This window comes from Oncorhynchus masou, chromosome 24, assembly GCF_036934945.1.
Source record: "Oncorhynchus masou masou isolate Uvic2021 chromosome 24, UVic_Omas_1.1, whole genome shotgun sequence".
NCBI lineage: Eukaryota > Metazoa > Chordata > Actinopteri > Salmoniformes > Salmonidae > Oncorhynchus > Oncorhynchus masou.
In genome coordinates, this window is record NC_088235.1 from 85886509 (window position 1) to 85913625 (window position 27117).

At 42.9% G+C, this 27117-nt stretch overlaps 1 protein-coding gene across 1 annotated transcript in view; it reads right to left on the reverse strand.

Moving 5' to 3' along the window:
• Positions 1-1698: 1698 nt before the first annotated feature.
• Positions 1699-27117, reverse strand: part of LOC135512896 (FAS-associated factor 1-like) — an 86027-nt gene continuing 60608 nt past the window's right edge. The window contains exons 14-19 of the mRNA XM_064935383.1: positions 23015-23151; positions 22738-22826; positions 19200-19280; positions 18830-18907; positions 10274-10489; positions 1699-2877 (exon numbers count right to left, since the gene is read on the reverse strand). Of these exons, the coding sequence (XP_064791455.1) occupies positions 2794-2877; positions 10274-10489; positions 18830-18907; positions 19200-19280; positions 22738-22826; positions 23015-23151 (685 nt within the window). The 3' untranslated portion in view covers positions 1699-2793. The remainder of the gene's footprint in view (positions 2878-10273; positions 10490-18829; positions 18908-19199; positions 19281-22737; positions 22827-23014; positions 23152-27117) is intronic.

The following is a 27117-nucleotide window of genomic DNA, read 5'->3' on the forward strand; positions in this document are numbered from 1 at the left end:
GGCAGAAATTGGACAAAATGACTTGTTGGAAATGTGACATCCTATGATGATGCCAAGTAGAAAGTCACTGGGCAAGGACATTCTACTGTCAATGTTTGTCTTTGGAGATTGCATGGCTATGTGCTTTTATACACCAGTCAGCAACGGGTGTGGCTGAAATAGCCGAATCCACTAATTTGAAGGGGTACCCACATACTTGTGCATATATAGTGTATGTAGACTTCCTGACTGATGTCTTGAGATGTGAATATATTGACGCTACATAATTTCCCTTCCTCATGACGCCATCTATTTTGTGAAGTGTACCAGTCCATCCGGCAGCAAAGCACCCCCACAACATGATGCTGCCACCCCCGTGCTTCACGGTTGAGATAGTGTTCTTCGGCTTGCAAGCCTCCCCCTTTTTGATCCAAACATAACGATGGTCATTATGGCCAAACAGTTCTATTTTTGTGTCATCAGACCAGAGGACATTTCTCCAAAAATGTCCATATTTTTCCCCATGTTCAGTTGCAAACCATAGTCTGTATTTTTTAATGGTGGTTTTGGAGCTGTGGCTTCGTCCTTGCTGAGCGACCTTTCGGGTTATGTCGATATAGGATTTGTTTTACTGTGGATATAGATACTTCTGTACCCGTTTCCTCCAGCATCTTCACAAGGTCCTTTGTTCTGGGATTGATATGCACTTTTCACACCGAAGTACGTTAATCTCTAGGAGACGGAACACGTCTCCTTCCTGAGCAGTATGACAGCTGCGTAGTCCCATGGTGTTTATACATGCATACTATTGTTTGTACAGATGAACATGGTACCTTCAGGCATTTGGAAATTGCTCCCAAGGATGAACCAAACTTTGAGGTCCACAATTTTCTTTCTGAGGTCTTGGCTGATTTCTTGCGATTTTCCCATGATGTCAAGCACAGGCACTGAGTTTTAAGGTAGGCCTTGAAATACATCCACAGGTACACCTCCAATTGACTCAAATGATGTCAATTAGCCTATCAGTTGCTTCTAAAGCCATGACATAATTTTCAGAGATTCCAAGCTGTTTAAAGGCACAATCAACTTAGTGTATGTAAACTTCTGACCCACTAGTACTGTGACAGTGTACTATAAAAGTGAAATCATCTAAACAATTGTTGGAAAAATTACTTGTGTCATGAACACGGTAGAAGTCCTGACTGACTTGCCAAAACTAGTTTGGCAACAAGAAATGTGTGGAGTGGTTGAAAAACGAGTTTTAATGACTCCAACCTAAGTGTATGGAAACTTCGACTTCAACTTTAACTGCTGTTCCTATGAAGTCCACATACATTTGTATGTATAGTGTATATTGTTACTGAATAGAAAATACTGCCGCATGATCATACACTGATACCCATCACTAGTTACATTTTTTATATTAGATAATAGAACTGATTGTCCATCAGGAATTCAGTCACTCAGTACACTGAATTTCATCCAAACGTATTGCTTTTAGAAATGTCTCAAATGTCTAAAGCAAACTCAGACTGCATATCGACATGTAGTCTTCACAGCTACTCCAGAGAGCCAATCGCTGACCAGATGTGGTGTATTTTCCCCATGCCTGGCTTGACATGCCGACGTACACACTTCAGAGTCAAACACAAAAACTCCTATTCAGATCCTTCATACAAGGATAGCCCATAGCCTGATGGCCAAATAGACAATAAATGGTTTAAATAATATAATAGCTTTAATGTTTTGTAGAAAGTTTGCTGAGGTCTCAATGACAGAAACGCTGAAATAATGACTCAGAAGGTGACAAGGAATAAACCAAATTTAAATAAAACCTAATAGCCACTTAAAATACTAAATGTTCCAAGTCAGATTTACAAAATGAATAGCCTACCCATCTCTCCACTACAGCTCAAAACACTCACGGTCAAATCTGTATTAACGATACCACTTAAATTAGGGGGTGGGGGATAAAAAATAATCACAAAAGGCCACAATAATACAAAATTCATATGACGTGTATGTGTGTGTGCGCGTTTCAAGAGAGTGCTGGCTCAGACGGATGCATGTTCATATATATTTTATATAATGTATATCAAACTAAAACTAATACAGCATCAAACTTAAAAAGGATCAAGAAAAATAAAGTAGTAAGAGTTGGTTGTGGAGCATTTTGAAATTAAAACCAGATTGGTCAGAGCAGAGCAGGAGGGGTGCAGATCAGGAACATTGAGCCTCTCTGGCTGCGGGTGGGAAGGGGGCAGGAGGGGGTCCATCCCTGGTTGGGTGCATGGAGGGGCAGGTGGGAGCAATGGGGGTACGGCCAATTGCAGGTGGAGATTAGATAGTCCAGCGTTCTCCATGAAATGTCTCCTTGCTTATTTTATTCAAACAAAACATGACTTAAAAAAAGCAGCCGTACTGTAGTGGGAAGTCCTTGTCCGTGATGCTGTTCTTCTACTCAAAAGTTTCTTATTAATATCCTTTATCATACTGTAAGTGTGGACAGAGAAAACCATGACACTGCAATTAAGTGAGGGGCGAGTGTGTTTGGCTGTGTGCTTGTGGTAGCTTCTCTGTGCATACGTGTACACTAGGCATTCATGTACGATGCACAGGCCGAGAGCAGGGATGCTTACGCGCGTGTGTGGGGGGGTTTGTGAATAGTGTACTGTATATGTTGTGTATTGTGTGTGTTTGAGAGTTCACCTCCATGTGAGAGGGTGGTCTGTCTCTGTAGACCCACTAAAACCATGCTAGAACTCTTCACTACTCTTCCAGCCAGTCCCACCACCACCACATGGCCAGGCTGTCCTACTCTTTAGCTTCCAGGAACAGGGTCTCCTGCGGGAAAAGCTTGGCCTCCAGTAAAGACGAGGCTGGGTCTAGCTGGGTGATCTGCAGAGAAAGAGAACAAGAGAAGCATGAGAAGAGGACACATTCATACAGGATACATGACAGTCATTACACAAGTCCTTGTTCTAGCTCCAGTTGGAAGTGGCATTTAACCACATGTGTATACATGGAAAGTGTTAAGTTGCAATGTGCCTGGTAAAAAGTACAAACTATCAACTAGTCCAACTCTTAATCTTTTTATCATTGAACACTTTTCTGTACACCATGCAAACAGACGTACTGAAAATGTGTTAACTTGGCCTCTGCTTGGGGTATGTCTCTAAGCTACATCATCAAGTGGAAAAGCCGTTGACGGTGAGACAGTAATCTGATCATCTCTGTTTTGGTGGCCAGCGTTGCGTTTCCCCAGAGAGATTGATCATTTCTGTTTTCTAAGGCTTCCATCCAAACTAAACAGCTGTGGTTTCTACAAGGACCGGCCTTGAACGATGTGTGTTACGACCTTAAACTAATCACCTTTAACCTACTGAATGAATGACCAAACAAAAAGATGTAAGGTAGATGCTAATATTAAAAAGGACATACAGTATCAATAAGTGTCAAAATATTCATCATTCAAATCCAGGTTGAGGGCATCGGCAGAGCAAGATGGTAATAATGCATTGCCACCCATAATGCAGCCAATTTCGTCAGCCATGTTGACACACGGGTAACCTATGCTGTTTAACATGAGACAACCCAGCCTGCTAGCTTATGAGGGTTAATCACCGGGAGTCTCCTGTTACATAGGCCCCCGTCATCCCCTTCCCCACACCTGGGCCCTCTGTCTACTGTGACGTGGGGGCCAGGCCAGGGCTTATCTGTTGCCTGTGGTGACAGCCTCTGATTAGACCTCCTGTTATGATCACTGGGGTGGTAATTAACTAGCAGGCATCAGACAACCAGCGCAAGAAGGTCCGAGTTCACCTCACACTGATGAGACCATCCTCACAACGACATTAGGTGGAGAAACACTGCTGGATGATGTGAAAGCTGGAAGACCTTTGAGGCTGAAACCAAGTTAAACACCCACCTCAACTCTCCTTTCACCATGGAGTCAGAGTTTGTTCTGTAACTATCCTGACAGATCTCTCTCTCTCTCAACCTCTGCTCTGGCTGGGGAAGTAATCCCTGCAGTTGTCAGTTGTCCTGCCCGGTTCAACCTTGAATTTGGATGTGTTGTGCCTGTTATGCCGCCAACAGGCTGATCCTACTCCCTGATATGACATGTTCTTCTGTTCTACCACACACATATGGTAATAAACTAATCTTCCCTCAATATAAATAAAGAGTAGTCTTTCCTAATGAGTCATATTTCCAATGATCATTGAGTCATCAAAACCTAACCTTCAATAGAGCTACATAATTTCAACGGTATGATGCCGGGAGGTCAAAGAGGAGCAAGAATTCATCAGCAAACACAGCTATTCCCAGAGGAAAAGGGAAATGTCACACCAATGGAGGCTCTTTGACATCACGTTCTCATACTCATTTCTCCTGTCATTAGTGCTCCTCGCTCCCCAGCATGACCTGAGCTCATAAGGCAGCACAGGGAGGGGTGTCACGTCAACCTACACAACGCACCGCAGCCAGGGGAAAGCAAGATGGTGTGCTGCTAAAAGATTACATCCCAACGGGTGAACTGAACACCTTTTCCCCCCACCTTTTGCTCAGTATTTCACAAATGCCAGCTATGCTAATGAACCTGACAGGCTGTTATGACACCACAGCATCAGGTATGAGTAAATTAGGGTTTAGGGAGGAGCAGGTGCGGCTGTGTGTGTGTTGACGGGGGGAGGGGAGAGCATCTGACTAAAAAGAAAGTCGAGAAACAAGATGCCACACTGACACAGGAGACAAGCGCCATCAGTGATTGTTTACATTGTTATCCAATTAAGAGACCATAAGCATTGAGGCATCTGTCAACAAACAAAGCTGTTGTTTTTCTCTCCACTCTGCGTTGCGATACCCTCTATATTTTCACTGTCTGGCTCTCCCAATATCCGATGAATTCTCTTCTCCCCTGACTGACACATACAGCAGCCGGGCAGAGCCTGACACAAACATACACAGGCCTACATTATTCATGATATGGCCAACAAAGCAATCTTATCAACGAACAGCTCTATGATAAAGGCAATACACAAGCATTTAAACTGTACTGTATGACTTGTAATTACATTTTAGTGTAGTAGATAAACCAACTAGATGTCTGGCACACAACATGAAAGTCTAGCATCAGTCTGTGGAGGGCCATTTTAAGTGTTTTGAAGGTTGCGGTTTAATCCGTAGCAGCGGTGTTTTCTCAAGTGCTTGACAATGTTGGTGGATAATCATCAAACTCGATCACACACTCATCCTGACAGGCCTCACAGTGGCCAAACAAACGGAGCAGAACAAGATGCCACCTTCCTTGAGAGACCCACTACTACTGCCAAAATAGTCTAATTCCTCTGAAGATGTCATATAAAACAGTTTTCCATCAAATTAAAACTAATGGCAAATGTTGGTCTAAAACAGGCTCATTCACGTACACTACTTATGCAAGTTACCCAAGGACTATGGAGGTTTCAGTGTGTGAACATCAATGTGGGTTGTATCAAGAAAATAACGCACAAGAAATGCCTACCCTCAGATGTCCCACTAAGTAGAATTTCTAGATTTTATTTGAGAGAAGGTTGGATCTTTACCTTTAATCTCTAGTAAAGGACTAGTAGGAAGATTTCTTTATATCCGTTTGAGGATCTGCCATCACATCTCACAAAATAATGGATTAACTCCATGTCATTGTCTTCAGTGTTATGATTATCGTGCTTAACATAATTAACACTTAAGTTGAAGTAAAAATAAATATTGCAAATCACTTCATTAGTATGAATAAAACATTTGATAACTTGAGACGAGTGAAAAAATAAACACCCGTCTCAAGATGTCAGTTTCTAACAATCAAACGTGCAGCTGAAATAACATTTTTTTATGAAGCCATTTAGGTTCTATGTTAATTCAAACCATATAGCTTGTCTGTTTTAAAAACTTGTGTTGTCAAGTGTTTATTTGGCCAATTACAAAAGCAGTGGGAGATCATTATGTGCTTCCAGGAACGATGACAACACGTAGAGCCAGGGCGTGAACAACACACTTCAAAGTGGGCCGCCGCGCGGCCTGGAGAGAGGGAGGAGGGTGAAAAGGGGGGCTGCCGTTCCCCAGGGGAACAGGCCCTGAGCTTTTAACTTCTCTGGAACAGGGAAGCAATCTGCTCTCAGAAGTCCGCTATATGCTGTCTAGAGCGGAGCCAACACAAACACCAGTCCCACACACACAGTGTATAAAGTGTGAGACTGAGTACAGTGTGCATGTACAGGACTATGGGGAGCAAGCCGACTAGGTGAAAAATCTGTTGATGTGTCCTTGAGCAAGGCACTAAACCCTAATTGTGCCTGTAAGTCGCTCTGGAGAAGAGCGACTGGAATCAGAGCTATAACCTACATGGAGCTTTATCCCACATGCAGACATACATGTGGGAGAGGATATTGTGGAAATACTTTTGGGGAAGGAGTATGAATTTTGGGACTAAATCAACAAACTGCAATTGTTCTTCCTTGAAATGAACCAAGTTGTGCAGATGTGATGTCTAGTTCAGTTGGACACGAGGATCATTTCATAGCACTGTTTATTTTTCCTAAATCTAGAGTTTTGTCTAAATCATTCTACACATTGGTACTGTTCAAACATTTCATTTTCAGAAACCTGAAACAACAATTAGGGTAAGGTTAAACTCAGCACAAAGTACAGTATCACAACGTGAAGAAACATATCCTGTGAAGAATGTTTGGGGGTCTAAAACCTAGACTAGCTAAGTTAACTCACGACTGGAACTACTAAGTATCTAGACCACATACACAGTACATACGGGTTCTGTTGAGTGTGAAGAAACATGTTGACCCAAAGAGCAAAACATGAAACTTCCTCCAATAACTAACAAGCAGTCAAAGAAACAAAAGTATAAAGTCAGCGATGCATTTGATTTTTCTGTTTAATCATCTTCCACTTAATTGCTTTCTTATTGCTGGCAATTATCTTGAGTTGTCATGCAGGGGAAGGAGAGAAGAAGAAGTTTAAACATTTGCGGTGTATTACAAATGCAATAGTGGTACATCCGCTAATCCGAGCAGAGCAACAGTGGAAGCGTCTGGAGGAGATTGAGGCTCCTTTTAATTAGAGAGGAGAGCTGCAGGATTAGACGGACTGGGCACTGTTCAGATGCACAAACACTCTGGCACACACTGCTTGGTGATGTCCACAATGGCACTCTGTTTTCTATGTAGTGCACTACTTTTGACCAGGGCCCACAGGGTAGTGCACTACTTTTGACCAGGGCCCACAGGGTAGTGCACTACATTTGACCAGGGCCCACAGGGTAGTGCACTACATTTGACCAGGGCCCACAGGGTAGTGCACTACTTTTGACCAGGGCCCACAGGGTAGTGCACTACTTTTGACCAGGGCCCACAGGGTAGTGCACTACTTTTGACCAGGGCCCACAGGGTAGTGCACTACTTTTGACCAGGGCCCACAGGGTAGTGCACTACTTTTGACCAGGGCCCACAGGGTAGTGCACTACTTTTGACCAGGGCCCACAGGGTAATGCACTACTTTTGACCAGGGCCCGCAGGGTAGTGCACCATATAGAGAACAGGGTACCATTTTGGACATACCCATAAACTCTGCTCTCTCTTTCTCCTGTCCTCTGCACCACATCTCTACTAGAACTTCATTGGAGATTAAGACATTTTTATCTTGGCCTAAAACACATGGATTTTAAAGTGTATTTAAGAAGATGTGAATAAGGCATGGATATGCTTGAATAGATGAAGGCATGTGTGCACACCTGAGTGTGTGAGCATTTGTATGTGCGCCAATGTTTGTGTTCTGTGAGTCTAGTGTGCGCATGTGTATAAGTGTGTGCATGCGTGTGTGCGTGTGGTGTGAGTTAGCTAGAGTGAAGTGTTTGTACCCCCATGTTCCCTACAGACGTGGATGGCAGGCTGTCTGGGCAGGCCTGCACACACACACTCCCCTTGATTAATGGAAATCCCATTTTGTTTCCACCACTCCAATTAAGCAGGGAGTTAAAATGGTGCTCATTAGCTACCTGCCACAGCACAGAGCAGAGCGTGGCCAACAGCTCTAATTACTGGGAGGAGAACTTCAGTCGGTGCGGCGCCGTGCACCGCGGATGCAGAGGAACCAACCGAGGAGAATACTGTTGACTGTATCCTAAGTAGCCAGCGCTCTTCTGTGTATACGTACTGGCTAATTAATATTCACCACATTATAAATGCACTTGTGGATAGAAGTCACACACACTCACACAAGCACACGAAAAAACACATTTCTCATTAGCCCACCATGGCTTTTAATTATACAGAAATCCTCTAACTATCTGAACAGTCACACTCTCTGGACTCTAGGGATTGAGATGAGCAACAAACTGGAGCCACATGCAGGGGTGAGCCAATTATGACTGTGGACTTCTCCTGCAGAGATGTTACATTACAGGCTGCTGTGTTGATCACTGCTTAGTACCTGTAGTTAGCCAGCCAAAGGTACTGAGCAAATAAAGATAAACATACTGTAGAGTTAAATAATGGTCATTAGTTACACTTCAGTTCCACATTGTTAAAAGTAGGGATGTGTTCAAGACTAATCGATACAAGAACGATACGTTTTAGTTAAATGATTTGGTGCGGATAGAGAACAAATCGATGCGATTCGGTTCAACTCAATCCGATGCACTAACATTTGTTGTTGCTGTTCGAGCTCATGACCTAGGCCTCTGAGCTTGATCTGTCTGAGCTGACTTCTGTGTTTGGTGTGTAAATGATTGTACACCGAGTATACCAAACATTAGGAACTCCTTCCTAATATTGAGTTGCGCACAACCCCCCCACCCCTTTTTGCTCACAGAACAGCCTCAAAACGTTGGGGTATGACTCTAGAAGGTGTCAAAACATTTCCACATGTCAACTCCAATGCTTCCCACAGTTGCCAAGTTGGTTGATGTCCTTTGAGTGGTGGACTATTCTTGATACACATGGGAAACAGAGCTTGAAAAACCCAGAAGCGCTGCAGTTCTTGACAAACCGGTGAGCCTGGCACCTACTACCATACCCGTCCAAAAGCACTTCAATCTTTTGTTTTGCCCATTGACCCTCTCAATGGCACATGTACACAATCCATGTCTCAAAGCCTAAAAATGTCTTCCCCCTTCATCTACACTGATTGAAGTGGATTTAACAGGTGACATCTTCAAGAGATCATAGCTTTCATCTGGATTCACCTTGTCAGTCTAGGTCATGGACAGAACAGGTGTTAATGTTTTGTATAATCCGTGAAGGTCTATGGCATATGGACTACGTGTAGGCACCTGAGTTGAGCCATAATAGCGTTGGGCCAGTAACCAATAGGTCGCTGGTTCGAATCCCCGAGCCGACTAGGTGAAAAAAAGTCAGTCAATGTACCCTTCAGCAAGGCACTTAAGCCTAATTGCTCCAGGGTCACCGTCAATGGCTGATCCCTGGCCCCACTCTCCGAGGGTGTCTCAGGGAGAGTGGGATATGCAAAAAAATAACATGACTAATTCACACTTGTATAATACACACTAAAGTGTGAAATAGGACAAATGTAAGCACTCGCCTAATAATAACAATTATTAGGGAGACCAGGCTTCTACCACCCCACTACCACTATCAGATTAGGGGTGTTTAATGGAGCCTGTTTTTTTGTCGCCAGTATCTTACTTTTATTCCCGTAAAACACTTTTTTCAACAGCACATAGATAACCTATGTAATTTGCTCGGTTGTTACTCAACTAAAAAAGCCTAATATCACGCAAGCCATTTAAGCATTTGAATGCTGAAGGTGCCGCGCAGATGAGCAAGATCAGGAACAGACCGCCTACCTCGCGTTGGTCAGTGCACGAAGCTGGGCACAGAGCTCAGTTTGACTAGGCTACTGACATTGCCTGGAGTTGTTCTGCATGCAAAATGACTTGTAGATCAATGACTCAACACAGTTAAGCCTACATGTAGTTCCACACTCAACGAGAGGATGCATCAGTTGTCACAATAGGAGTTATTTTTTTGGAAGTTAGAAAGAACATAAAATAAAATATTTTCTGATCGACGCATGCTACATGCACTTGTATCTTGAATATTTGTATTGGGGACCGATACGCATTGGTGAATCGCTACATTCCTAATATAAACACACTGTGGTGCCGTGTGGCTCAGTTGGTAGAGCATGGCGCTTACAATGCCAGGGTTGTGGGAAAGATTCCCACCGGGAGACCAGTACGAAAAAAGTATGAAAATGTATGACTAAAAATGTAAATACTCACGTTTCTGCGGGGGAAGGTGGTGAGCAGTTTGAAGTCATCCCAGGGGTAGCCCTTGGAGGCCACAAAGTCAAAGAGGACCTGCAACTTGGTGCTGCCCAGGAAGCGCCGCACCAGAAACTCACCACTGGGAGTTCGTATACGCAGCTTGCTAATTGGCTCTCCTCCTTCCTCCACCGGCTCTGGCGGCAGGGCATGTTCCAATGACAGACGGATGGCCTGAACAAAGGGGAGGGACAAAGCGATCATAAAGTTAGGTAGGGAAGGGGGTGATTATTCACAGTTGGACAATGACTTAAGTGTGATTAATTTGCTTACAGATTCACTTTGTTTCATGGAACAAACTGTGGTAGAAAGGGGAACTTTAAAACGACTATTTATGAGGCAACATATAAATTACACTGAATCCACAAGGCATCAAATCCTCTGGCCTCTTCTTCCAAAATGTGTAGGCTAGTCGGTGCGTCTCATTAATAAAGACATGCAGAACAACGCTAACTCATGCCGGGGTAGATTAGATAACTGCCCAGAACAAATAGGATCGCCTCATCAACAGCAGGGAAATTAATCAGGTCTCCAGTGTCACAGAGCAGGACCTGCTGCTCCCGCGGGGCTCTTTCCCTCCAGCTTGTTGTTCCTGTTTTGACAGTGGGTAGCATATGCTGTGACAACACACAGCAGCTTTATTTACCAACCATAATGCAATTATATTTCATAAAAGTGTACAACAGTAGCTCATTAGCAGCTCCAGGCTTTGAGTGGGAGCGTGTCAGAGGCACTCCCCAGGTAGATGCCTGGTAAAGGGCCCCCCAGCAGCACACTGAACTGTGGCGTCTGTAAAGCCACAGAGCACACGCCTCACTTAGGGCCTGCTCCTCACAAAGAACACACAGGAGCATAACCACTCAACGCAAAAAACAACCACCACCACAGGAGGGGTGGGAGGGGGAAGTGTGCGCACCTGACAGGAGCACCATGAGGCCACTGGTACCAGTAAATAATGACATCACCACCCCCCCCCCCCCGCCTCTCATCCTTTCATCTCCCTCTCCACACAAAGACAAAATCACAGAAAGCATTTCCCCTTGTACTCATGGGTCTACTGAGCGGTTTGTTACCCTGCGGGGCATTGTGACGGGTGGTGCAGGGCAGACTTGAGGTCTGGTCTGTGGGTATAGACAGTGTGTAGTCCCGGGCGGCTGAGTGGGTGGGTATTTGGCTGGGCTCCAGGTGTGGGACATCATGCTGCCTTGTTTACTCACACACAATGTCAGAGAAATTAGGCATTGGAGCAGCCAGGGATAAGTAGCACAACTCTGAATGGTTGGGACAGCTGTTGTCCTTCCTCCACACACTATACAGACACACTGGCTCCGCTTATTATCTCCCAACCTTCTACCTGATGACCGACAACAGTAGTAGTGGGTGATCGAGTGAAACAATCTGGAACTAGGTCTGTGGTTAGAACTCGAGCCTTGTTTAAATACAGTTGAAGTCAGAAGTTTGCATACACCTTAGCCAAATACATTTAAACACCGTTTTTCACAATTCCTGACATTTAATCCTAGTACAAATTCCGTCTTAGGTCAGTTAGGATCACCACTTCATTTTAAGAATGTGAATTGTCAGAATAATAGTAGAGAGAATTATTTACTTCAGCTTTTATTTCTTTCATCACATTTCCAGTGGGTCAGAAGTTGACATACACTCAATTAGTATTTGGTAGCATTTCCTTTAAAATTGTTTAATTTGGGTCAAACATTTTGGGTAGCCTTCCACAAGCTTCCTCAGTAAGTTCGGTGAATTTTGGCCCAATCCTACTGACAGAGCTGGTGTAACAGAGTAAGGTTTGTAGGCCTCCTTGCTCGCACACTTTTTCAGTTCTGCCCACACATTTTCTATAGGATTGAGGTCAGGGCTTTGTGATGGCCACTCCAATACCTTGACTTTGTTGTCCTTAAGCCATTTTGCCACAACTTTGGAAGTATGCTTCTAGTCTATGTCCATATGGAAGACCCATTTGCGACCAAGCTTCGACTTCCTGACTGATGTCTTGAGATGTGGATATATTGAAGCAACATAACTTTCCTGCCTCATGACGCCATCTATTTTGTGAAGCGCACCAGTCCCTCCTGCAGCAAAGTACCCCCACAACATGATGCAGCAACCCCCGTGCTTCACGGTTGAGATGGGGTTCTTCTGCTTGCAAGCGTCCCCCTTTTTCCTCCAAACATAACGATGGCCATTATGGCCAAACAGTTCTATTTTTGTTTCATCAGTCCAGAGGAAATTTTTCCAAAAAGTACAAACCATAGTCTGGCTTTTTTAATGGCAGATTTGGAGCAGTGGCTTCTTCTTGACGAGCGGCCTTTCAGGTTATGTCGATATAGGACTCGTTTTACTGTGGATATAGATACTTTTGTACCCTTTTCCTCCAGCACCTTAACAAGGTCATTTGCTGTTGTTCTGGGATTGATTTGCACTTTTCAACCAAAGTACGTTCATCTCTAGGAGACAGAACGCGTCTCCTTCCTGAGCGTTATGACGGCTGCCTGGTCTCATGGTGTTTATACTTGCGTACTATTGTTTGTACAGATGAACATGGTACCTTCAGGCATTTGGAAATTGCTCTCAAGGATGAACCAGACTTGTGGAGGTGTACAATTGTTTTTCTGAGGTCTGAGGATTTCTTGCGATTTTCTCATGATGTCAAGCAAAGAGGCACTGAGTTTGAAGGTAGGCCTTGAAATACATCCACAGATACACCTCCAATTGACTCAAATGATGTCAATTAGCCTATCAGAAGCTTCTAAAGCCATGACATAATTTTCTGGAATTTTCCAAGCTGTTTAAAGGCACAGTCAACTTAGTGTATGTAAACTTCTGACCCACTGGAATTGTGATACAGTGAAGTATACTTGAAATAATCTGTCTGTAAACAATTGTTGGAAAAATGACTTGTGTCATACACAAAGTAGATGTCCTAACCGACTTGCCAAAACTATAGTTTGTTAACAAGAAATGTGTGGAGTGGTTGAAAAACTCCAACCTAAGTGGAGTCCTCCCGACTTCACCTGTACATCTGAGGTTACAGTGCCAGTTACGGTGGTGTGATGAGTCATTAAGTTCAGATATAGGTACAAAATGAATGTCAAATACTTGATGTAAATCTAGACGTAATCTATGAAGATGTACCACCTGTGAAAGCCTGTCATACACAATAATGGCATACAAACAAAGAACTCCCTTTACCTCATCCCTGCACATGATTATGGTTGTTGAATGATATGTGTTGATGTGTGTCTGTGGCTTATAGCTAGTGGTCTTCCTCCAGGTTGTTTGTGTTACTCTCCTGTTGTGGGGAGTGTCCTTGGGGCTTCATTACTGAATCCAACAGTGTGTCTCAGTCTCCACTCTCATCTTTAAATACTAGGGTTGGAAACTTTCCAGTAAATTTCCAACATGTTCTCGAATATTTTCCATGGGAAGTTAAGCTCAGGAATTTTGCTTCAATTCATCAAAAAAGTAAGCTTATAACAGTGAACCTTTTTTGTAGGATACACACAAGGCAATTCTAGGTCTTGTGGAATATTTTGGTTAAACTGTCAACAATTCAATGGAATTGCGACCCTCCGCATGCAGTGCATCCTTCCATCACATGTACAGCTAATTCAAGATCTTGCACACTAATGAGATGCTTTCTGGTAAGTTTTGATTACAATACTGGGTGGGGTGAATATATTTTATATGACAAATTATTTATTGTTAACTAGTAAATAGTAGCCTCCAGCAAAGTGTGTTTAAATAATTTCTAACTTGTTAACAGTTTCTGCTACCATTTGGGGTTTAGCTTGCTTAACCTGTAGTGACGCCCAGCCCGTGAACGGGACCGTTATCATCATCTGACACTAATTAGCATAACGCAACTGACATAAATCTTCCTAGAAAATCTTCCTATTCATGAAAATCACAAGTGAAATATATTGGAACACAGCTTAGCCTTTTGTTAATCACCCTGACATCTCAGATTTTCAAAATATGCTTAACAGCCAACGCTAGATAAGCATTTGTGTAAGTTTATCATAGCATTATGCCTTGCTAGCAGCAGGCAAACTTGTCACGGAAATCAGAAAACCAATCAAATTAAATCGTTTACCTTTGATGAACTTCGGATGTTTTCACTCGAGAGACTCCCAGGTAGACAGCCATTCAAGTTCATTTTTTCCCAAAATATTATTTTTGTAGGCGAAATAGCTCCGTTTGTTCTTCACGTTTGGCTGAAAAATCGCCCGGAAATTGCGGTCACAACGCCAAAAAATATTCCAAATTCGCTCCATAATATCGACAGAAACATGGCAAACGTAGTTTAGAATCCATCCTCAAGGTGTTTTTCTAATATCTATTTGATAATATATCCGTCGGGACAATTCCTTTTTCTCTAGGACCGATTGGAGTAATGGCTACCTCTGCACTTTACGCAAGAATCTCTCTCGGAGCCACCATGTAGCCACTTACGCAATGTGTCCCCATACGGCTATTCTTCAACAGAAATGCGTAAAACTACGTCACAATGCTCTAGACACCTTGGGGAATACGTAGACAGCGTAAGCTCGATGATTGTACATTCACAGCCATATATGGAGTCATTGGAACGCAGCGCTTTCAAAACCTGGGGCACTTCCGGATTGGATTTTTCTCAGGCTTTCGCCTGCAACATCAGTTCTGTTATACTCACAGACAATATCTTTACAGTTTTGGAAACGTTAGTGTTTTCTATCCAAAGCTGTCCATTATATGCATATTCTAGCATATTTTCCTGACAAAATATCCCGTTTAAAACAGGAACATTTTTTTTCCAAAAATGAAAATACTGCCCCCTAACACCAAGAGGTTTTAAGGCTGCTAACTGAGGAGTGTTAATTCACCTGTTTCCATACATGTTTCATTTTAAAACATTTATCTTACAAAGGAGTTTAATCTAACTGCTTAACTATTTATCTGTCTAGCAAATCTATCTAGCAAATCATACAGAAAGCAGACTATTGCAATCATCTCTGATGGGTGGTCGAATGTTCGTGGGCAAGGAATAATTGACTATATCCCCACACCTTAACCAGTATTCTACAAGAGGACAGACACACCGGTCTCTACATTGCAGATGAGCTGAAGGCAGTCATCAATGACCTAAGACCACAGAAAGTATTTACATTGGTGACAGACAATGCTGCAAACATGAAGTCTTCTTGGTCTAAAGTGGAGGAGTCCTAGCCTCACATCACACCCATTGGCTGTGCTGCTCATGCATCGAGTCTTCTCAAGGACATCATGGCACTGAAATGGATACACTCTACAAGAGAGCCAAGGAAATGGTTAGGTATGTGAAGGGTCATCAAGTTATAGCAGCAATCTACCTCACCAAGCAAAGTGAGAAGAATAAGAGCACCACATTGAAGCTGCCCAGCAACACCCATTGGGGTGGCGTTGTCATCATGTTTGAGGGGAAGCAGTCTCTCCAAGAAATGGCCATATCACAGTCTGCCGATATGGACAGCCCCATTAAGAGGATCCTCCTGGATGATGTATTTTGGGAGAGAGTGGTAAGCAGCCTGAAACTCCTGAAACCTATAGCAGTAGCCATTGCACAGATTGAGGGAGACAATGCCATCCTGTCTGATGTTCAGACTCTGCTTGCAGATGTAAGAGAAGAAGTCCGTACTGCCCTGCCCACTTCTCTGTTGCTCCAAGCAGAGGAAACTGCAGATCTGAAATACATCAAAAAGTATGGCTTCTGCCTGAAGCCCATACACGACGCAGCGTTCATGTTGGACCCCAAGTATGCTAGCAAGATCATCCTGCCTGGTGCAGAGATCAACAAGACCTATGGTGTCATCACTACCGTGTCTCACCATCTTGGCCTGGATGAGGGCAAGGTTCTTGGCAGTCTGGCGAAGTACACTTCCAAGCAAGGGCTTTGGGATGGAGATGAGATATGCTGGCACGACTGCCATATTGCATCAGTCACTTGGTGGAAGGGACTTTGTGGATCTGAGGCTCTTTCCCCTCATCCTACAAATTCCACCAACATCAGCCGCCTCAGAGCGCAACTGATCATTGTTTGGGAACACACACGCAACAGACTGACTAATACAAGGGTTGAAAAATTGGTGGCCGCCTTGGCAAATTTGAGTTTTGGAAGATGCGATGGATCATTGGGGATCATTCAATATTCCCTTTTGTTGTTCAGTGTAATCATTCCATGTGAAGAGTCAACTCATTTAAGTTAAATTTGTAACTAAATTGTTTTTTAAATTTGTATTGGAAGGATTTAATCATTTGCAATTATGTTTACTTAAGATAAGGTAAAATGTTTATGTATCTGTCTCCATATAAGGTAAATATATCCAATGCAAAAAAACATACATTTAAATGGTATTAATATGCAAGTATTTCCATTAATTCTCATATATATTCCCTGTTAATTCCCACAGAGAATATTCCCCAAAATGTGAAACCCTACTAAAAACACACCACATGCCCTCCTGCCTGCCTCACACTTGACCAGGCAGACACACAACCAGACAGGTGAAAATACACCTGATACAGTCACACACAGGTCAGGTCAATGACTAGATTGTGTTTTCCCCTGCTTTAGACTTTAGGGCCACAATAAGGTAAGCCTGTCTGAGGTAAAGGATGTGGTATAGACTGCATGTAAACAACAGAGGGGCCATTGTTGGGTATCATGTTTCTGAATATCTACACTGTTGCATACAAGCAGGGTCGGTTGGTGGAGAGGAAACCATGGCAACGGGCTAGAGGACTACAGTGATATAATTAAGACTGGACGGAAAGGGCTTTTGTTCGGGGCTGTTTAACTAATGTGACAAATTATCTCAGCTAGCTGGTTCACCTGATCCCTGCTGTCTGTGGAGTTTGCTGCTGAGTAAATAGCCAATCAGCTGGCTAAAAGGAGCTATATCTACAGCATCCACCACTGCGTTCCCACTGCCATAATTGTTTTTCTTTGTCCCACCGTGCTTTGTGTTGCACCTTTTGTTCACTTGGTTTCAATATGAGCTTGTGTGTTGTAGGGAATTCAAACAGGACAATAACATCTCTGTATGACAAGCTTAACAGGGATAGGGCTTACTGTACACACAAGAGATTAGTACATGTCCCTCTCGCTCTGCCTCCACCATGGGGATCACATGTTAGCATACACTCCGCAAACAACATATATGGACATGCAGCACGAAACAGACTCAAATACTATACAAGAGTATGTGGATACCCCTTCAAATGAGTGGATTCGGCTATTTCAGCCACACCCATTGCTGACAGGTGTATAAAATTGAGCACATAGCCTTGCAATCTCCATAGACAAACATTGGCAGTAGAATGGCCTTAATGAGCTTAGTGACTTTCAACGTGGCACCGCCATAGGTCAGTTCATCAAACTTCTGCCCTGCTAGAGCTGCCCTGGTCCATTGTAAGTGCTGTTATTTTGAAGTGGAAACGCCAAGGAGCAACAACTGCTCAGCTGCGAAGTGGTAGCCACACAAACTCACAGAACGGGACCGCCAAGTGCTTTAACGTGTAAAACAACCCTGTCCTCGGTTGCAACACTCACTACCAACTGCCTCTGGAAGCAACGTCAGCACAAGAACTGTTCGTTGGGAGCTTCATGAAATAGGTTTCCATGGCCGAGCAGCCGCACACAAGCCTAAGATCACCATGCGCAATGCCAGGTGTCTGCTGGAGTGGTGTAAAGCTGGCCGCCATTGGACTCTGGAGCAGTAGAAACGCGTTCTCTGGAGTGATGAATCACGCTTCACCATCTGGTAGTCTGACGGATTAATCTGGGTTCGGCAGATGCCAGGAGAACGCTACCTGCCCCAATGCATACAGCCAACAGTAAAGTTTGGTGGAGGAGGAATAATGGTCTGGGGCTGTTTTTCATGGTTCGGGCTCGGCCCCTTAGTTCCAGTGAAGGGAAATCTTAATGCTACAGCCTACAATGACATTCAAGAAGATTCTGTGCTTCCAACTTCGTGGCAACAGTTTGGGGAAGGCCCTTTCCTGTTTCAGCATGACAATGCCCCGTACACAAAGAAAGGTCCATACAGAAATGGTTTGCTGAGATCGGTGTGGACGAACTTGACTGGCCAGCTCAGAGCCCTGACCTCAACCCCATTCAACACCTTTGGGATGAATTGGAACACCAACTGTGAGCCAGGCCTATTCACCCAACATCAGCGCCACACCTCCCTAATGCTCGTGGCTGAATGGAAGCAAGTACCCGCAGCAATGTTCCAACAACTCATGGAAAGCCTTCCCAGTCATGTGGAGGCTGTTATAGCAACAAAGATGGAACCAACTCCATATTAATGCTCATGATTTTGGAATGAGATGTTTGACGAGTATCTGTCCACATACCTTTGGTCATGTACTGTATAAATCATGTATATATTTTTTTATCTAACAAAGTGACCATGTGTTTTCAGTTATCTAAGTAGGAAATTATTGTTTAACTCTAAACATTATGGTTAATGTTCTCACCTCTTTCTCATCATCTGCTTCTTTCTGGATCTGTTGCAGGCGAAGCTGTTCTGCCTGCTCTTTTTCCTGTGCTTCTCTCTGAAACAGAAATATATATTTATTAATCCATCCGACATCAAACCATTACGAATAGTGATCAAACAATCAACCATGCGACTGTTAACAGGTTTACTAGGTGGTTTCACAATAACCATTTACGACACATAGTAATGGCCACAATCATAACATGATTATAGAAGGGTATCCACTTTAAAGTTGTGCTCTGTATAATGTTTCACTTGAGTTTAATGCTAAAATGCATGCTAAAAACCCTCTAACATTAATCTGATGAGAATGGATCCATGCCATTGTGTTGGAGTTGATGCCCAACCTTTTTACGGTCAGCCTCTAATGACAGTTGGTAGGCCTCATCCTGCTCCCTCTTCACCATTTCCCTGGCTTCACGTTCATCCTGGATAGAGAAAGAGACTACGTTAGAAGAGAAGTCAAATACCCTCAAGTTATGAGGTAACCAATTACAGAAGTAGTTAAAGTAAAAACAAAGTAGCTTTCTTCCTCTGCCACATGTTATATTGTTCTGTGTTGAATAGCTGTGATACCTGGCAGCTGAGCAGCAGGAAGTAGAATGAGAGAACTGAATGCTTTGTGTGGTTTAGCCAGACAAGGCTTGAAAGAGTATCATGTGGGAGAAGGGAATCCATCCGGGCCTTGACTTCCTTAACAGACCTGAGGGCTCTTTTCTTTTCCCTCAGAGTTCCTGTTTGTACAGAGGCAGACGACTGCCTTTCTACAGGCTGTGTGTAAGAGGCTTTCTAAAGCAGGGAGAAAGAACTGTTTCCATTGTGTCAGCAATGGCATTTGTTTTGGAGCCTGGGAGACTACCTTTTCTTTTCTGAACCCTGGACTTTGTGCCAATGACGTGAAAAAGTTAAGCTATTGTGATTTGTGGGGTTTGTGCACATGGCAGGGGGAGTGGTCAATTCTGGCAAGCCTGAGAATGAAAAGGATACATTTTTCTGTTGTCCTAAATGATATTGGTTGCTGAATAGACATTGTAATAGCATGGTTGAGGACAAAAGAATAAAGGGTTACTTATCGTAAGTGCATTTGTCCAGCAGTCACGCAATAACAGTTACTGTAAAGTATAATGTTCCATATTGTGTTCATTCCCTTTAATAAAATATCATGAAACAAACAAACAAACGTTGCCTTTACTACCCATAACACACATTATGGACAGGTACCTTTCTTCATTTACTGGGTATTGAAGTGATACTACACAATACAGTTTCCAACTACTTATGTAGCCTTTATCTGGTATTAAAATAGATTAAAGGAATAAACAAAAAAGTATGGAACAGATTCTAACAGCCAGGTATTTCCTGCTGTTGATGCACAGTCCATAACTAACTAAACAGACAATCCAGGTGTGTTTGGTGAAGTCAAGTTCGTTCAAATCTATGTGAAAGTAACTTTTTGGCTCTGCTGCAGTCTGTCCACCTCCCAGGCATGTCAGTCAGTTAGTGAGGAATGCGAGTGTGATGTTGGCAGATGTCTGGGTCTGTCCTCAGAGGAATGGGCCAGCAGAGCAGGACAGCCTCAGACAGTGAGTAGGTGTGAGCTCAGAGCAGTCTGGGATAGCGGGGGCTGTGGCAATGGGAGAACATCAGGTCGAAATATAGGGACTGAGGTTTAGATTTTTTGGGGGGGATCCTCATTAGCCGACGCCAATGGCGACAGCTAGTCTTCCTGGGGTGAACCTGAATTCTTCTGAGTGACCTGTACTGAAGGGTGACTCAAAGTACACCAACACCCCTAGCCTTAGGAGTCCTCTGCTTGAACTCTCAAGTCCAAATGATGACTGATTACTGACATGCTGTACATAAATCTAACCCAAGGCATTCAACTGATAAGGGGGCCAAGGGGCCAAACAATTGTATTTAAAATATCTATGACTGTAAACGTAGTGAGGAGATTTAGCTAATATGATAACTCTTTCCAATGATTGAAAGGCGGTAGGCGAGCTCAAGGAGTGACAAGTTCACTTCACAGCGAAGATGTATATGGTCTGGCATTTACAGGATGTGGTTCCAGATTCCTGCGGTTATTAATCACTCTGGTACATTACCCACCCATGATCTTTTGTTCTCCTGATTTGTGACATTATCACTTCACATTTCCATCAATCCCAACAGGCCTGTGTAATTAACACAACCAGTGACCTTTATGGAGCCAGATCGCTTGTCAATGTGCCAGAAAATAATATACTCATATAAACATTCTAAATATGTCAAATTGAAAAGTCATTAAGAACCAAATTGCATGGTATGTTAAGTGAATAACAGTATTTCTGTTGACATCAAAAGCTTGGCATCTATGAAGACAACAGCAACGCAACCACCCAAGCTTCTACCCATGAAAACCTGTCCTTCAACTTTTCTAAACGGTGCTGTATCATCCAGCCTGGTCACACAGCTTGGTGCTGTGTCATCCAGCCTGGTCACACACACGACATACAGCTTAGTGACATGTGCACAGTGTACACACTTCTTGTTGCTTATTGGTCTTAATGATTTTTTCTGAAAGGGTAGGCATCCAATAAGAACCTAATGGGAACCCCAGTTGCAGACACTCATTGGCTCACCTACAGTTACCCCTCCGGCTGTGCGCAAAACAACTGTCTCACAATTCCCAGGACGATATGCTGTAACTAAACTAATCAAACACTGAAAGGTCACTAAACTAGTATTGTTAAGTAAACACAGTGGGAGTCGAACACATTCCTCATATGATGTGACTAAGACAGACAGGCAACCAGCCAGGCCTAGTGCTGAGGAACATGAGACAATCTCAGGTTTTAATCTACTACAACACGCTGCTGCAGATGCCTTTCATCTCAGAGACAGTAACCACTTTGTGACCATTTCTTTCTTTAAACCTCTATCCCATCAACAAGAGTGAAAGGTCTAAAGATATGTCGGTGAGAGAGAATGTGTACTGGTAGTCAGTCATCTCCCACTGACAAGTTGACGCTAAGTATTGAGCACATTGGTCTGAGCCTGATGGCACGTCTTCCCACTTCATCTCTTCCAGACTGCTGATTAATGAGAGGTTTAAACAGTACAAAGAAACAGGGCATTGAGTCATCTGTACTAACAACAAGAACTGTATGCCAAAGACAACATGGTCTGGTGTAGTCAGCTGAGGGGAACTACCTGTTTAAAGGGTCAGACAAAACTAGAATGCCGTTCTTTGTTTATTTGATGTTGAGTAAATATCTGCTAGAGCGGGAGAATGATTAAATCCATCCATTTCGACACATAAAAGACAGCATTCATGAGGTCAGGTAAATGTCTGACAGAGGGACCCCAGCCATACTGTCCCAAGATTCCTGTCCTCACATGAAAGAATACCGCTTCTGTTTCGCTGCTTTCTTCTCAGAGTGGAGCTTGGAATTTGTTTGTCGAGTTTCTATTGGATTAAAACGGCAATGGACAGAGAATGGTGAAAAAGAACAGTTTGTATCCTGCTCCCATTGTGAAGACCTTAGGCACAGTTAACTAAAACCAAATGGGAGGGAAATTAATTGTGCTTCGCCCCCCTGCCCCAGACAAAGGGCCTCTCAGATGTGTGTTCCTAGCCTTGGCCCTAAGTGGAGCTGGTGGCAGTCACAATGCATTCCGATTTGTCTCTGAACGTCCCCATTTAGCTCTGAGACAAACTATGGCATAATTCTATGAGAACGGCTCAAATGGCACAATAATTGTCTCCCTCTTGGCCTCCTTTGATTAAACAAATCATGGTATATTTCAGTGATCATGGCCTAATCATGGCTTACATTTCAAACATCTACTCCCCCTTAAAGACTCTGTTCTTCTGTGTGCTTTCAGAGATCCTCTCATCTGTACCTCATCCTTGATGTCCTCTTGCTGCTGAGCTGAGAAGATTTCCATTGCACCCATTAGCCTCATCATCAACTCATCCACTGTTGTATTGCCTTCAAAATAATAATAAAAAACAAGGCATTAAAAAACAAACATTTTTTTCCTCATTCGCACAAATACTTACTATTTTATCATTACAGAAGGATCAGAGTAAATTGCTAAATTATAGCTATAGTTAAGTATAGCTTCATAAACCCCTCCTTTTATACAGAACATAACAAATATTGTTGACATTAATTACCTTGAATAACATTTAAAACTTCATTTGATGTCCTCTTTCCCATGACAATAAGGAGCAGGGGGAACTGATCGGTCTTGTATGTCCGAATAGTCTGTGCCACCACACTGCCAAAATGCCTCGTGCAAATGGTGAGTAGTCTAGGAAAGGAAAAGACAGGACGGACATTTTTCACATGAACAGCACTTGAGAGGTACACGGCTCATACCATTAAGGACTTTAAAACCAATTCTGCCTTTTCTTTCAGGAGACGTCCCTGTCTAAGTAGGCCTAGTAGACAAATTAGTATTCCCCACCAGTGGTGATGAACTGATAGGGCAGAGAGGATTTCTTATTCCATTACAAAGACAGAACTTTAAATTAACATTTCACGAGAAGGAAAAGGGTAGCAGGCAGGCCCTTGGCGCTCACTGTAAATGTCATAATATTAATGAATTGCTATAGAGTGAATGCAAATACAGATTATATATTTTTGCCTGCCTTTTAATAAGATCCACTTTAATAACTGGCTGGTAAAATACAGGAGTAATGAAATGGGTGGAGGATGAGGTCAGAGGGATGGAGTGATTGGTCTGGTCGGGGGTGCTACTCATTAATCATGAATTCAAAGTTGAGAGTGTAGGTTGCATTACTTTTCAAACTTTGAGATGGAACAGCATCAACTCAACACTTAACCATGGGAAGCATTAGCACCAATCTTCAATCAGCATTCCAGGAGAAACAAGGTCATTTCAACCACAACATTACTCTTTTATTTCACCAGGTAGGCCAGTTGAGAACAAGTACCATCATTTCCGGACTATAAGCCGCTACTTTTTCCCCACGCGTTGAACCTCGCGGTTTATACAATGACGCGGCTAATTTATGGATTTTTCCCGCTTTCACAAGATTCATGCCGCCAAAAAACTGAGCACCGTCACATAATGTGACGTAAATCGAGCGCGCTCAAACTTCCCATCATTCTGATTACGGTAGTCATTTTGTCACCCTCATCATGGCAAAGACACGGAGAAATGCATATGATGCAGCTTTCAAGTTGAAGGCGATCGATCTGGATGTTGGAAAAGGAAATAGAGCTGCTGACAGCGTGGAGCATTGTCAAAAAATCCACTATCATCAACGGGTTTCGAAAGGCTGGACTGCTGTGTGTTGAAAAGGGCAGCGATCCAACATCGGATGAAGCAATTCTGAGGCTATTCAACTCCGACACCGAAAGAGATGACTTCAGTGCACAGGAGGAGGAAGATAGTGACCAATGACTTTCTTGGTAGGTTACTGTTTAATTTGTGTAACAAGCCGTGTTTCGTTAAAGCCTATTTATTTTTGTTACAAGCCGTGTTTCGTTTAAAGGCTGTGTAAAGTTCATTTGTTTCAATGTACCGGTAGGCACCTGTGGCTTATAAACATGTGTGGCTTATTTATGTACAAAATACATATTTTTTAATAATTCAGTGGGTGCGGTTTATATTCAGGTGCGCTTAATAGTCCAGCAATTACGGTACTCATTTAGAACTACGACCTGGCCACAATAAACCAAAGCAGTGCAAAAAAAAAAGTGTTACACAAGGGCTAAACAAACGTACAGTCAATAATACAATGGAAAAAGTCTATGTACAGTGTTTGCAAATGTAGTAAGATTAGGGAGGTAAGGCAATAAATAGGCCAGAGGCAAAATAATTACAATTTAGCATTAACAAAGAGTGATAGATGTACAGATGATGTGCAAGTAGAGATACAGGGGTGCAAAAGAGAAAACAAATATATAATAATATGGGGATGAGGTAGTTGGGGGTGTGCTATTTACAGATCGGCTGTGTATAGGTACAGTGATCGGTAAGCTGTTCTGACAGCTGATGCTTAAATAAACTCTTACGCTAAATCTACACCAAATAGCTCATGTACAGTTGAAGTCGGAAGTTTACATACACCTTAGCCAAATACATTTAAACTCAGTTTTTCACAATTCCTGACATTTAATCCTAGTAAAGACTCCCTGTCATAGGTCAGTTAGGATCACCACTTTATGTCAGAATAATAGTAAAGATAATGATTTCAGCTTTTATTTCTTTCAACACATTCCCAGTGGGTCAGAAGTTTACATGCACTCAATTACTATTTGGTAGCATTGCTTTTAAATTGTTTAACTTGGATCAAACGTTTCAGGTAGCCTTCCACAAGCACAATAAGTTGGGTGAATTTTGGCCCATTCCTCCTGACAGAGCTGGTGTCACTGAGGCGGGTTTGTAGGCCTCCTTGATCGCACACACTTTTTCAGCTCTGCCCACAAATTTTGTAAAGAATTGAGGTCAGGGCTTTGTGGGGGCCACTCTGATACCTCGACTTTGTTGTCCTAAAGCCATTTTGCCACAACTTTGGAAGTATGCTTGGTGTCATTGTCCATTTGGAAGACCATTTGCGACCAAGTTTTAACTTTGACTGATGTCTTGAGATGTTGCTTCAATATATCCACAATTTTCCTGCCTCATGATGCCATCTATTTTGTGAAGTGCACAAGTCCCTCCTGCAGCAAAGCACCCCCCCCCCCGGTATGACGGCTGTGTGGTACCATGGTGTTTATACTTGCGTACTATTGTTTGTATAGATGAACGTGGTACCTTCAGGCGTTTCTCAAGGATGAACAAGACTTTTGGAGGTCTACAATTTTTTTCTGAGGTCTTGGCTGATTTTTTTTGCGATTTTCTCATGATGTCAAGCAGAGGCACTGAGTTTGAAGGTAGGCCTTGAAATACATCCACAGATACACCTTCAATTGACTCAAATGATGTCAATTAGCCTATCAGAAGCCTCTAAAGCCATGCCATCATTTTCTGGAATTTTCCAAGCTGTTTAAAGGCACAGTCAACTTAGTGTATGTAAACTTCTGACCCACTGGAATTGTGATACAGTGAATTATAAATTAAATAATCTGTGTCATGCACAAAGTAGATGTCCTAACCGACTTGCCAAAACTATAGTTTGTTAACAAGAAATTTGTGGAGTGGATGAAAAACGAGTTTTAATGATTCAAACCTAAGTGTATGTAAACTTTTGAACTCAACTGTAGTTGATCATGGGTTCTGACAATGTGGCTGACCAGTCTTTTGACCATCCAGCTGTGGTTAAGGAGGGGTTCTCCCCATGACACAATGAGGATGTCCAAGCCCCGTCCTTGTCCCTGCTCTCGGGGGCCCTGAAAAGGCCTCAACACAGCCAGGCCAAAACAATGGAGAGAGGTAATTCTAACCTGTCACCAAGGTCTTGGGAACAATCGCCACAGCCTTCAGAGAAACCCAATCTTAATTCCCATATTAAACACAACCTCCTTTGGTTCCAATCAAACACCTTAGGAGTCAACCCAACACCTTTCTCTTACAACTACCATACATAGTGTACTGCTGCTTAATCTTTTGACTAACTCCGGAGTAACCCTAAAGAGCAGAAATGTTTCTATAAATGTTTCGCAGGACGGCATTTATTGGGATGACTCATACTGGAGGCTGCTCTGCATAGTGGTCACTAGCTGGCACAGCTACAAAGTCAGTCAATCTGGTTTTAAACCTAACCACATTGCTACAGTAACCCTAATGCCTAACACTAACCTTTAATTTGCACACATTTTTACGATAGACAATTTTGACATTGCATCTGGGCCATCTTGCGGAAATCACTCAGTTCTGCCTCCAGGGCAAGATTCATGACAATAAACATCAACCTGTATATGGTGCACAATAACAAGTACTGACACAGCATCACAAATGAAGGGTGAAAATCGTGTCTGAAGCGCAGGAAGTAGAAATGAAACTAAGGAATAAGGTCAATAAGGTGAGCGGTTCACTGCAGTCTCTTTCAGCCATAACATATCTTAAAGAATGTATAGCTTTGCTTCTCACAAAATCCTTAAGGGAGTTATTTTTTTCTAACTACTGGAAACACCTGGTCCTTGAATATCAGGTCATGGTTGGTTTGGTAATGAGAGTGACAAGCTTCTAATTCTGCTCACTCTCTTCCTCTCCACATGTCAACGTGTTAATGTTTCCCTGGACTGTCAGGTTCACTTATTTTACATCAAAGTCATGCATGAGATGTTGAGAGACTGCTGCAACTTT